This window comes from Pongo abelii, chromosome 6 (assembly GCF_028885655.2).
Source record: "Pongo abelii isolate AG06213 chromosome 6, NHGRI_mPonAbe1-v2.0_pri, whole genome shotgun sequence".
Classification (NCBI taxonomy): Eukaryota; Metazoa; Chordata; class Mammalia; order Primates; family Hominidae; genus Pongo; species Pongo abelii.
In genome coordinates, this window is record NC_071991.2 from 11,240,250 (window position 1) to 11,253,113 (window position 12,864).

The 12,864-nt window shown below is 56.1% G+C and overlaps 1 protein-coding gene across 2 annotated transcripts in view; it reads left to right on the forward strand.

The window, feature by feature from the left end:
* Positions 1-12,864, forward strand: part of COL26A1 (collagen type XXVI alpha 1 chain) — a 202,613-nt gene that overhangs the window by 179,717 nt on the left and 10,032 nt on the right. For both annotated transcript variants that reach the window (XM_024250464.3, XM_024250465.3), the window contains exons 5-9: positions 1,859-2,015; positions 6,000-6,098; positions 7,341-7,493; positions 9,157-9,240; positions 11,129-11,181. In XM_024250464.3, the coding sequence (XP_024106232.2) occupies positions 1,859-2,015; positions 6,000-6,098; positions 7,341-7,493; positions 9,157-9,240; positions 11,129-11,181 (546 nt within the window). The remainder of the gene's footprint in view (positions 1-1,858; positions 2,016-5,999; positions 6,099-7,340; positions 7,494-9,156; positions 9,241-11,128; positions 11,182-12,864) is intronic.

The following is a 12,864-nucleotide window of genomic DNA, read 5'->3' on the forward strand; positions in this document are numbered from 1 at the left end:
CTGAAAGGTGAGACACACTCCAACCTTCACTCCACCTCCTGCCCCCAGCCCCAGGAGCACCAGGGCCTGGCGCTCCTCCGAATCCCCTGCGCTGGCTGTCCCAGGCCCCTTCCATCACGTGACCTGACAGCCATAGTCTTCTTGCTCCTCTCCAGAGCCCCTAAACTTGGCTGTGGTCCATCAGCTTCTCCAGGGGTGCCAGCAGCTGGGGCAGGAATCGGAACGCTTCTTTCCTACCGGAGATTCAGGAGAACGGGGTCCACCCTTCACTGCTGTGTGATCTGAGCCAGCCGTCCCTGCTCTCTGTGCCTCCACGAAGCTCAGCCGGAGTTGAGGCAGAGCTGTTGGGAGGATAAACTGTGGTTTGGTGGATGAGGCACCACTTGGAGCCCTGGCCTCACCGCCCATTTGCTGGGTGATCTCGGGCAAGTCACTTGCAGTCTCTGAGCCTCTGTCTCCACCTCATTTGTGATGTCTCCGCAGTGACCCTCCCAGTTTCATGGACCCTTCTAAGGACCAGAAAGGGGAGGGGCTGAAAGAATTGGCCCTGGGGGGTCAAGGGGCCCTGGGCCAGGCATCCAGGCCATCGGAGGGCTGTGTCCCATAGAGGGGTGGAGGGGGAGCCTGTTCTGCAGCCCACAGCAGGGCCTGAGCCCAGGGGGCCCAGCCAGAACCCTGGGTGCAGGGTCAGAGACCTGAGCAGCCGCTAAGTGCACCCTGAGACGCACCTGCTGGGGAGGAGCCCAGAGCAGGCCACTTTGTCCCCAGGGATCCCAGGACTGTCCCCCAGGCCCAGGGGCACTGCAGAACTGGTGAGGGGGCTACTCAGGGAGACCATCTGCCTGTGCACCATGGACCCTCAGCTCAGCCCAGCAGGTCCCTCACGCCCCTCGGCTCCAGGACCCACCCAGGTTCTCAGCAGGGATCTCTGCCCACCCTGAGCCTATTTCTGGCACACAGCGCCCCCTGCCGGCCTCTTCGGGGGCAGCAGAGACTCACGGGGCCTCTGAGTCCTGGCTCTCAAGTCGTTTAAAGGAAAGAGAAAATCTCCCGGTCCCAGGATCTGGGTCTCAGCCACCTTTGATTCCTGTCTCCCTCAAGGAGGGACAGATGGGGCCGCACTGCAGGCTGGTCCCAAGCAATCGTGGCCACTTTTGTTTTTCTGGAAAGCCTTCTAAAGGTCATGTGCCACAAGGAGCCTATTTATATCCACCCTTCCACTCTCCTCCCTCCCTTTCTTCCCTTCCTTTTCTCTCTCTCTCTCTGTCTCTCTCTCTCTGTGTGTGTGTGTGTGTGCTTTTTTATTTTCTCTCTGTCTTTTTTTTGTAGACGTGGTCTCGATCTGTCGCCCAGGCTGGAGCGCTGTGGCACAATCATAACTCACTGCAGCCTTGAACTCCTGGGCTCAGCCTCCTGAGTAACTGGGACTGCAGGCATGTGCCACCACGCCCAGCTAATTTTCTCTATTTTTTGTAGAGATGGGGGGTCTCACTGTGTTGCCCAGGCTGGTCTCAAACTCCTGGCCTCAAGTGATTCTCCAGCCTCAGCCTCTCAAAGTGCTGGGATTACAGGCATGAGCCAACACTCCCAGCCAGCACAGGGACTTTGACAGTGTCTGAAGGGCACTGCTTGAACCTGAGGGTCCAGAAAGACTTTCCTGATGTGAGAAGGAGGAGAGGGCTGGGATGGAGGGAACCTGGGCCACGAGTGAGGTTCTCCCACTAAGGAGTGTGACGGGGCACACTCAGCATGGACAGCTGCAAGTCTCATGGGGTGCACATGCATGTCCCTGCATGTCACACCTGTCCCTGTGTGTCAGGCCCAACTGGGACCTGACTCTCTATCTCCTTTGGCCCAGGTCCTCCTGCTAGAAGCAGCAGAACGGCCCTCCAGCCCGGACAACGACCTGCCGGCCCCCGAGAGCACTCCGCCGACCTGGAATGAGGACTTCCTCCCTGATGCCATCCCTCTTGCTCACCCTGTGCCACGACAGAGAAGGCCCACGGGCCCAGCCGGTGAGTGCGGGCTGCAGAGAGGACAGGCTGGGGCAGCCGAAGGGACCTCGGGCACGGCCTCCCAGGGCCTCCCTAGAGAGGCCACACACTAGACACTCTAGTTCCGAGACGCCATGTGGCATTTTGAAAAATTAAGCTAACAGTTGAAAACTGGGGGATTTCACCTAAAAGCCAGGATTTCTAGTTTCTCTTAAGAAGTAGACGATCTGGCCAGGTGCAGTGGCTCATGCCTGTAATCCCAACACTTTGGGAGGCCGAGAAGGGTGGATCATTTGAGGTCAGGAGTTCGAGACCAGCCTGGCCAACATGATAAAACCCTGTCTCTACTAAAAATACAAAAATTAGCCAGGCGTGGAGACGGGTGCTTGTAATCCCAGCTACTCAGGAGGCTGAGGCATGAGAATCTCTTGAACCTGGAAGGCGGAGGTTGCAGTGAGCCAAGATCACGCCACTGCACTCCAGACTGGGGGACAAGAGCAAAACTCCGTCTAAAAAAAAAAAAAAAGAAAAAGTAGACCATCTGGCCGGGCGTAGTGGCTCACTCATGCTTGCAATCCTAGCACTTTGGAAGGTCAAGGCAGGTGGATCACTTGAGGTCAGGAGTTCGAGACCAACCTGGGCAACATGGTAAAACCCCCGTTTCTACTGAAAATACAAAAATTAGCCCAGCATGATTAATCCCAGCTACTCCTGAGGCTGAGGCATGAGAATTGCTTGAGCTGGGGATGCGGAGGTTGTAGTGAGCGAAGATCATGCCACTGCACTCCAGCCTGGAAGACAGGGGTGAAACCCTGTCTCAAAAAATCAGATGATCTTGGCCAGGTGCAGTGGCTCACACCTATAATCCCAGCACTTTGGAAGGCTGAGATGGGAGGATTGCATGAATCCAGGAGCTCAAGACCAGCCTGGGCAACATAGTGAGACCCTGTCTCTACAAAAAATTATAAAAATAAAAATGAGAGAATGGGCCATCAGGGCTGGCAGTGCCTCATGGAAACAACCAGCTACTGGGTTGCCGCTGTAGGTCCAGTCCAGGCTGCGCAGTTTGCCGCAGTCTCCACCATTCCCTATTGTCTTACAGCTCAGCTACTGTCTTCAGTATCTGCCCTGCTCCTTGGCTTCTGCACTTATGGCCCCCAGCCCAGCCTTGCTGGGTTCAATTTTGCAGCATTCTGCCTGGCCAGGGAGCAGGAACTTACTGCTTCCCACCTCTTTCTGGGGTTTGCTTTCTGAACTCTCTGGCTGGAATTGGAGGACATCTGCCACCCTGCCTTCCTGCCACACTTTTACAATTTTATTATATTATATTATTTTATTTTGAGACAATGTGTTGCTCTGTCACTGAGGCTGGAGCATAGTAGTATGAGCATAGTTCACTGCAGCCTCCATCTCCGAGGCTCAGGTGATCCTCCTGCCTGAGCCTCCCAAGTAGTTGGGACTGCGAGTGCACACCACCACACTTGGCTTTTTTTTTTTTTTTTTAATTTTTAGTAGAAACAAGCTCTCACTGTGTTGCCAGGCTGGTCTCAAACTCCTGGCCTTAAGCAATCCTCCTGCCTCGGCTTCCTAAAGCGCTGGGATTTACAGGCGTAAGCCCCCCATGCCGAACCCTGATCACATTTTAAAGTTAAGGGGAAGAATTTTCCCTCTGCAGGTTCTACCTACTGGTCTGGGCTCTGCCGCCTGGGGCTGTAATTACCTCTGCTTTAATCACAATTGTAATAATCATAGTTGCAATCGATGAAGCCCTGCTTGGTGCCAGACACCGAGTTGGAGCTTTATCCTGGAGGACATTTAGCAAACAACACCTATCTATAAGGCTGAATCCAGGATTTGAAGGCTGGGGTCTACCATGAGTGGTCAGGATCTGCATTGTGCCAGTTATTAAATATTTTCATATCAGATATGAAAATATTTCAAATGCAGATATACTTTTTTTTTTTTTGAGATGGAGTCTCACTCTGTCACCCAGGCTGGAGTGCAGTGTTGCGGTCTCGGCTCACTGCAGCCTCTGCCTCCCGGGCTCAAGTGATTCTCCTGCCTCAGCCTCCCTAATAACTGGGATTATAGGCACGCACCACCAAGCCCGGCTAATTTTTGCATTTTTAGTAGAGACGTGGTTTTGCCGTGTTGGCCAGGCTGGTCTCGAACTCCTGACCTCAAATGATCTGCCCTCCTTGGCCTCCCAAAGTGCTGGGATTACAGGTGTGAGCCAGCACATGCAGCCTAATTTTTGTATTATTAGTAGAGACGGGGTTTCACCATGTCGGCCAGGCTGGCCTCGAACTCCTGACCTCAAGTGATCCACCCGCCTCGGCCTCCAAAGTGCTGGAATTACAGGTGTGAGCTAGCGCGCCCAGCCTACAGATATCACTCTTAATCTTCACACAAAGGTTGGAAGCCTTGAGGTTACAGGGGAGACACTTGAGGCTCAGAGAAGTTAAGTGACGCCTCTGGGGTGTCACCCAGCTGGCTTGTCACCCAGCAAGCCAGCAAGCCAGGGGCATTTTGCCTCCATGTTTCTCTGACCTTAGAGCCCTTTGGAGGGGGCGCTCTCCCTCTGCCTTCTGTTCTGAGTGTCTGTTCTGATGCTGGGTTGGGGAGCAGGGGCAGAGCAGAGAGGAGAGATGCATGACACAGGTGGCCTCCAGTGGCCAGTCCCAGGGCCGGGGAAGGAGAGTAGGGTATCCTGCATTCTTCAAAAGGGACTGAAGGCTGCGGGAGGAGGGCCGAGCTCAGGTTTGCTACGGGAAGGGGGACCTCTCTCACTCTGGCCCCCTGGCCTACCCCTCGAGCCGCTGTCCCTAAGGTCTCACCCCCAGAGCATTAACTCATGCCCATATTCTTCAAATCTTTCTTGGTGGATGGAGGAGGAGGGGGCTTCCCATCCCACCGGGGACCCAGGCCCACGAAAGCGCATGCCTGGCAACACCTTTCCAACCGGGGAAAAATGCAGTTTCAAGAATGGCCACCAGGTGGGGCACACACCCTACACATGGTGACACCCGCAGCCAACCTGGATTCCAGAGAGCAGGTGGGGCTCTTCCGAGGCCAGCAGCCCCCAGCCAGGCCCTCCCCACCATAACACTGTCCCATGCAGCCAGAGTGCAAAGGGCCCTAAGACTCAGCGCAGGTCCCTTCATCAGATCAGCAAACTTTTTTTTTTTTTTTTTCTGAGACAGGGTCTCGCTCTGTAAGCCAAGCTGGAGTGCAGTGGTGTGATTACAGCTCACTGCAGCCCAGACCTCCTGGGCTCAAGCCATCCTCCCACCTCAACCTCCCCAGTAGCTGGGGCCACCGGCGTGCACCACTATGCCCGGTTAACTTTTGTATCTTTTGTAGAGATGAGGTCTCACTATGTGGCCCAGGCTGGTCTCAAACTCCGGGGCTCAAGTAATCTTCCTGCCTCAGCCTCCCAAGGTGCTCAGCAAACATATTTCAGCATCCTCTCTGGGCCAGAGGGAGAAAAGGCTGTCCGCTGGCCACACAGCAAGCCTTACCTCTCCATCTCCTTGTCCACCCTTGGGGCTTAGAGATCCGTAGCTGGGAAGATCCGTCCTTCAGGACATCCCGGGGCCTCCTCGGAGGCCACATATTGGGGAGCACTTTGCCACAAGCCCAGTTCTTGACCCTAAGCAGGGAGACAGTAGGGTGTGAGAGAGGGACCTGGAGCTAAGCAACTTCACTGCGGTCTGGCTGTGTGACCTTGGGCAAGGGACCAACCTTCCTGAGCCTCAGTTTCCCCACATTGAAAATGGGAACGAAAGCAGTTCTTAGAATCACAGATGTTCCTAAGTGCAAAACTGGTTTGTAAGTTGTAATAACCAGCTCCAAGGTGATGTGAGTGCCTTTGCCTGTTTAGGGAGTCCCAGGTAGGTGGGGCTCCTGGGGGAACGTAGGCCGACAGCGCAGGGGGCCAGGCCTGGAGCCGCTGGAGGCTGAGGGTCCACTGTGTTCTGATGCCCTGTCTCCTTCTCTCCCCAGGGCCCCCGGGGCAGACAGGACCACCAGGGCCTGCAGGCCCCCCCGGGTCTAAAGGAGACCGAGGCAAGACAGGAGAGAAGGGTCCAGCGGGGCCCCCTGGTAAGAAAACCCCCCACATACGTGATGTTGTCAACCTGCGGAAGGGGCTGGGCTTTCTTCTCTACTGGAGCAGGCGAGGTGTCCCATGCACCCACAGCCCTGATCTTGCCGGGTACAAGAAAAACAGGTCTATTTTTAAAAAATTTTTTGAGAGGGAGTCTCGCTCTGTCGTCCGGGCTGGAGTGCAGTGATGCCATCTCGGCTCATTGCCACCTCCGCCTCCCGGGTTCAAGCAATTCTCCTGCCTCAGCCTCCTGAGTAGCTGGGATTACAGGCATGTGCCACCACACCCGGCTAATTTTGTATTTTCAGTAGAGATAGGATTTCACCATGTTGGTCAGGCTGGTCTCCAACTCCTGACCTCAGGTGATCCGCCCGCCTTGGCCTCCCAAAGTGCTGGGATTACAGGCGTGAGCCACCGCCACACCTGGCTTTTTTGTTTGTTTGTTTTGAGACAGAGTCTTGTGCTGTGTTGCCCAGACTGGAGCACAGTGGTGCAATCTCAGCTCACTGACACCTCCACCTCCCGGGTTCAAGCAACTCTCCTGCCTCAGCCTACTGAGTAACTAGGATTACAGGTGCCTGCCACCATGCCTGGCTAATTTTTGTATTTTTAGTAGAGACAGGGTTTCACCATGTTGGCCAGGCTGGTCTTGAACTCCTGACCTCAGGTGACCTGCCTGCCTCGGCCTCCCAAAGTGCTGGGATTACAGGGGTGAGCCACAACACCTGGCCAAAACAGGGTCTTCAGGGGGCTTCGGATACAGGCATGAGCGTCGAGGTTGTCAGGGGCCAGGAGCAGTTCCCAGCCATTTAAACACCTCCAGAGACCACCCTCTCGACTCCTCCCGGGTCCTGCGGGGGAACGACCCCTGGTTCAGCAGGTACAGGGCAAGCCCAGGATGGTGGCTTATACTTGGTGTCCCTGCCACAAGGCTGAAGTCCCTGGGAGGGACCAATGGGCCTCTGACCAGAGCCTTTGCTGATTTCACCATCCCTGCCCCCCTCACCCTCCCCAGCCGCCACTAAGTGTCCCCTCTGGACTGGGCTGGGAAGGGAAGGCCATTTCATTTACACCCCAGGACACCCCCAAGGAAGACTGTGGATCGGAGGTCACCACTGACTGGCTGTGGGCCCCTAACCAACCCTGTTTCTTTCAAGGCCTCAGTTTCCCCATTTGTAATGTTGCAGCCACCAGCCAGGCTCCGGCTGCCACAGTGACTGTTGCTTTCCTCATTGCAGGGCTCCTGGGGCCTCCAGGGCCCCGTGGGCTTCCTGGAGAGATGGGGCGCCCTGGCCCCCCGGGACCACCCGGCCCAGCAGGCAACCCAGGCCCCTCACCAAACAGCCCCCAGGGTGCCCTCTACTCCCTGCAGCCGCCTACAGAAAAAGACAGTGAGTGACGCCCCTGGGGGGGCCAGAGGAGGGCTGAGCCACACTCTGTTCTGGGAGGGATCAGCCTTCCTTAAAGGATCCCGGGAAGTGGACCCCACCACATTGCCCATCCTGCGCACCCAACTGGCTCACTCCTGCAGGCCTCCTCCAGGAAGCCCTCCATGCAGTGTCCAGGGCCTGCCAGTGACGATGACAGGGAACAGCTTGGGAGCAAGTCTTGGCCCCGGGGCTGAGCATCCTCAAGTGGACCCAGGGCTAGCCCCCAGTCCTGCTCTTAGCCCCAAAGTGGCCTGTCTCTGCCTCAGTGCTCAGCTCCCTGCCTTTGGGGTCCTGAGCCCCAAAGGTCACTCTGCTGGCTGACTTGGCCCAGATTCCCTACTTGGCTACCCCACCCCACCAAGGTTATCCCTTATTGTACTTCTTCCTCACCCGTCCTCACTGCAGGTCATTCAGCAGGTGTTTAGTGAGCACCTACTATGTGCAAGGCACACGGTTTTAGCCACTGGGGACACGGCAATGTGCAAAACAAACTCCGGCCCTCCGGGGCACAGGCCAGTCCAAGAGAGCCTCTGAACACACAGAAATGTCCACTTCTACCTTGGGAGGTGGGGACAGGGAGGTGCAGAGAGTGGACGGGACCAGGACTCTGGGCCCAAGGGACCGTGAGGTAGTAGGAGGCCAGGCAGAGGAGTCCGCGAGCCCTGAGAGGAGCATCATTTCTGGTTAAGTGTCCCGGCAACTGGGGAAGATTTTTATTTTAATTTTTTTTGACATAGGGTCTGTTGCCCAGGCTGGAATGCAGTGGTGCCATCATAGCTCACTGCAGCCTCTCACACCTGGGCTCAAGGGATTCTCCCACCTCAGCCTCCTGAGTAGCTAGAACCACAGGCATGCATCACCACATCTAACTAATTTTTTTTTTTTTTTTGAGTGGACATGGGATCTCACAATGTTGCCCAGGCTGATCTGGAGATGTGGTCTCACTATGTTGGCCAGGCTGGTCTTGAACTCCTGGCCTCAAGTGATCCTCCCTCCTCGGCCTCCCAAAGTGCTGGGATTACAGGTGTGAGCCACTGTGCCCAGCCTGGGGAAGGGTTTTATGAGGAAGGTGATGGCATTGTCCTGGGCCCTGGGTCTGGTTCGGGATGGGCCAGGGTGAATCAGGTGGGGGGCTCATCCTGGAGGGCCATGGGAGATGGGTTGTTAGACAGACCCCACCCCTGCTCCAGGCAGTGTGGTTGCCATGATAGAATCAGACTCCCCAGGCACAGCTCAGAGGGGTGGGCATGGAGGGCTTCCTGGAGGAGTGAGCCAGTTGGGTGCAGCAGGATGGGCCTGTGGGGTGGAGCCTGGAAGAAGGTGCCAGCCTGGGGCATTGGAGAAGTGAGCAGGGCAGACGCAGAGTCTAAAGATTCTGGAATGTTCTGGAAGGTATTTGTGTTTTATGTGAAGCTGACCGACCTGGCTTTCCCTGCTCTTTGTCTGGGCCTCTCCGTGCTCCTCTGAGAAGTGGGGGCAACAGTATCTGCAGCGGGGCCCAGGGTGATGGGAGGAGCCCCCCGGGCTTCGTGTGGCCTGGCTCAGGGCTCAGTGCCCAGGATCAGCCTCCCAGCACTGCCAGGTCTGCCCTGCCAGACCCCTGGCCGCTCCGCTCTTCCCACAGATGGAGACTCAAGGCTGGCCTCTGCCATCGTGGACACAGTGCTGGCAGGCGTCCCAGGACCCCGAGGTCCCCCTGGTCCACCAGGTAAGTGAATGGTGGTCTGGCCTGCATTGAGGACTCCATCCTGCCAGGGCTGGCCTGAGCCATGGGGCCTTGAGGGGAGCTGGAGGCCGGCTGGCAGTCTATGGCTTCCGGACAGTGCTGGGGACTGGGTCTGTCCCACCAGCTGTGTGGCAGGAAATGAAGCCCCTTGTTTCCCAGTGGCAGTGCCCCTGGGGGACTGGATGCGTGAAACCCACGTGATTCTGCTGGAATAAGATGCCTGCATGAGGCTGCCCTTGCATGGGCCAGAGTGGGACACACACCAGTGGGGAATGGGGTCAGGACAGAGGTGGCAGGAAGTCCCTACCTTTGAGGCAGAAACCAAGGGGCTCAAAGGGGCTGGGACCTGGCTGTCAGTCCTGGCCTGACCTTCCATCATCCACATTCCTCACTGGGGGGGAATGCAGGGCTGACTGCCTTGCCCCTTTCTGCCCGGGAAGGGAGTCATTCATTCATTCATTCGTTCATTCATTCGTTGATTCGTTGATTCATTCGTTCGTTCATTCATTCATTCATTCATTTGTCCATTCATTCCTTTGTTTATTCATTCATTCATTCATTCACTTGTTTATTCATTCATTCATTCATTCCTCTATGCGTCTCACAAACATTCATTGAGCATCTGCCACTACACGTGCCGGACAGTGATCTAGGTTCCCGGAACTCCTGAATAATCAAAACAAACATCATCATGAAACTCTCATTCTGGTGGAGGACAGGAATATCATCATAAATTGTGACTTCGACAGGATCTGAGGGAGCTACAAGGGAAAGCCCCGTCAAAACGTGACGTTTCAGCAGATGCTGTAGGGAGGAGAGGGAGTAAGCTCAGAGGGTACCTGGGGGCCTTCAGGTGACATGCCAGGTCTCTGGAGAACTGGACAGACTCCTGATATTTGTTCCCTGGAGTGCCTGTCCTCACATGCCCTCTCCAAACCTGGGAGCCAGGCCATGCTGGACAGCCCAACACAGGGCTCCCTGCACCACAGGAAGCATGGGCCCGTGCGGGGTCATGAAAGACCAAGGCCTTACTCTTCCTAGCAAGCTGGAGATTAGTCATGAATCTCCCTCCCTGAGCTGGGCACACATATGAGACCCAGCCCGGCCCTCTGGGTACTCCACAGCCCATGCGGGAGACAGACGTGTAAACCTCAGTGGCCGTGGGCGGTGGCTGGTTTACATAAGGGATTTGCCTAGAGAAGCAGTGGAAAGCTGGGAAGGCTTCCTGGAAGAGGCGATGCTCTGTGTCAGACTAGTAGGAAAACCAGTAGGAAAGGGTTTTCTGGGAGAGTGGAGGAATAGGGAGCCTCCAGGAGGAAGGATGGCTTTAGCAGAGATGCCAGGAGGGTGTCTGGCTGGGGCAGGGAGGGTGGGAAGGGGCCGGGCTGAGAACTTCAGGAGCCCTGAAAGAGACGTAACTGGGCTTGGATTTTTGAAAGTGTACTCTGGGGGGCCATAGGAAGTGTTGATGGTCAGGAGGCTGTTATAGTAACCCCAGCAAGAGGGATGGGTCCCAGGTCCCGAGGGGGGACAGACCAGAGAGACGTACCAGGGGACCAACTGGCTGGGGCGTGGGACCGATCTGGACGGACTTCCTCCCTCGCCTGCCGGGTCTCAGGATTGGGGCTGCATCGTGGACAAGGCCCTGGGAGGAGGAGGTGTGGGAACTGTGGGCAGTCGGTGGAGAGGGCCCTGGGCTCCGAGGATGGAGACCTCATTGCGAGGGGGTGTGCCTCCCTCCTCCCCACACCATTCATTCCCAAACCCTCCTTTGCTTCCCATGGAGACAGATCAAGAACAGGTGCTGGGGTGGGAGGCTGGAGGTGCCCCCTCTCTGGCCCCAGATGACCGTCTGTGACTCTGCCCACAGGTCCCCCTGGGCCTCGAGGTCCCCCAGGACCCCCAGGAACACCTGGATCCCAGGTAAGGACTTTGCCATTTTAGGTAGGGTGTGGGAGGCGGCGGGTGGGGGGTGGCCTTGTCTCCCTAGGGGAGAAGAAGCACCTTCTTACCAGCAAGAGTCACTCGTGAAGGAGTCAGTCGGCCTGGCCGGTGAGATTTTATTTTATTTTGTTTTATTTATTTTTAAATTTATTTTTGAGATGGAGTCTCTCTCTGTCACCCAGGCTGGAGTGCAGTGGCGCCATCTCGGCTCATGCAACCTCCACCTCCTGGATTCAAGCGATTCTCCTGCCTCAGCTTCCGGATTAGCTGGGACCACAGGCCCATGCCACCACGCCCAGCTAATTTTTGTATTTTTAGTAGAGATGGGATTTCACCATGTTGCCCAGGCTGGTCTCGAACTCCCGATCTCAAGTAATCCATCCGCCTCAGCCTCCCAAAGTGCTGGGATTACAGGCATGAGCCACTGCACCCGGCTGAGATTTTAATTTTATTAGCAGCAGTGACTCTTTGCTGAGTATATCCTCCTCCTGTTATGCCAGGGAGGTGTTAGCAACACTCCCATTTCACAGATGAGCTAACTGAGTCCCAGAAAGACCAGATGCTGCCTGAGGTTGTACAGAGGGTGTAGGCAGAGCTGGGCCAGGTCACAGAATCTCTGCCTCAGCCCCTCACCTTGCCCTGAGAATTGCCCATGGGAAGGCGGCACCCCAAGCCTGACTCAGCCCCAAACCCCAGGTTCACCCTGCCTCTGCAGCTGTGTCAGAAGTCAGGAAGAGCAGGTGCAAAGGCCCTGAGGCAGGGAAAAGGCTGGCAGGTAGTGAGCAATGGAGTGTGTGTTGAGGGATGAGGCACAGTGAGCAGGGCGTTATCTATGGGTCCCAGGTGTGGGCTTTTGTTACAGTGGATGGAATTATTGAGTTTCAGGGAGGGTGATTCCATGATCTTATTTACATCTTTAAAAAGCTTCTCTGACGGGCCAGGTGTGATGGCTCACGCCTGTAATCCCAGCACTTTGGGAGGCCAAGGTGGGAGAATCGCTTGAGCCCAGGAGTTTGAGACCAGCCTGGGCAACATAGCTCATTTTAAAATGAGCCTAGTGTGGTGGCATGCACCTGTAGTCCCAGCTACTTGGGAGGCTGAGATGGGAGGATGGCTTGAGCCCAGGAGTTGGAGGCTGCAGTGAGCTCTCATGGCACCACTGCCCTCCAGCCTGGGTGACAGAGCGAGACCCTGTCTCATTAAAAAAAATAAATTAATTAATTAAATATGTCAAAATAGAAAGTAGACTCGGCATGTCTGGCCAATGGAATAAGTCTGGTGAGAAGGGCAGGGAGGGCTCTAGTTCACTCCCTGGTGTCTGTCAGGAGCAGCTGGGAGGACCAGGGAGGCATTTCCTGAGAAGGGGAGGCTTCGGGGTGGGGGGCACCAGGAGTTCCCTTTGGAGAGAGGGGGAGTGGGCACCTCATGGTCAGCTGGGTGGCGATGTCAGGGGACAGCTGGACACGGGCCTGGGGCTCCCGGGAGCTGTCTGGGCTGACGTCAGCACAGGTGAGACCCTGGCCATCGCTGTTAGTATCACTAGTTCTCTCCACACACTGGGCCACCTGCTCCCCTTCTCTGCCTGACAGCCGTACGTGGCATTGGCCCGTTTTGCAGGCGAGAAGACTGAGGGCTCAGCTGGGGTCCCTGGTCACATACCAG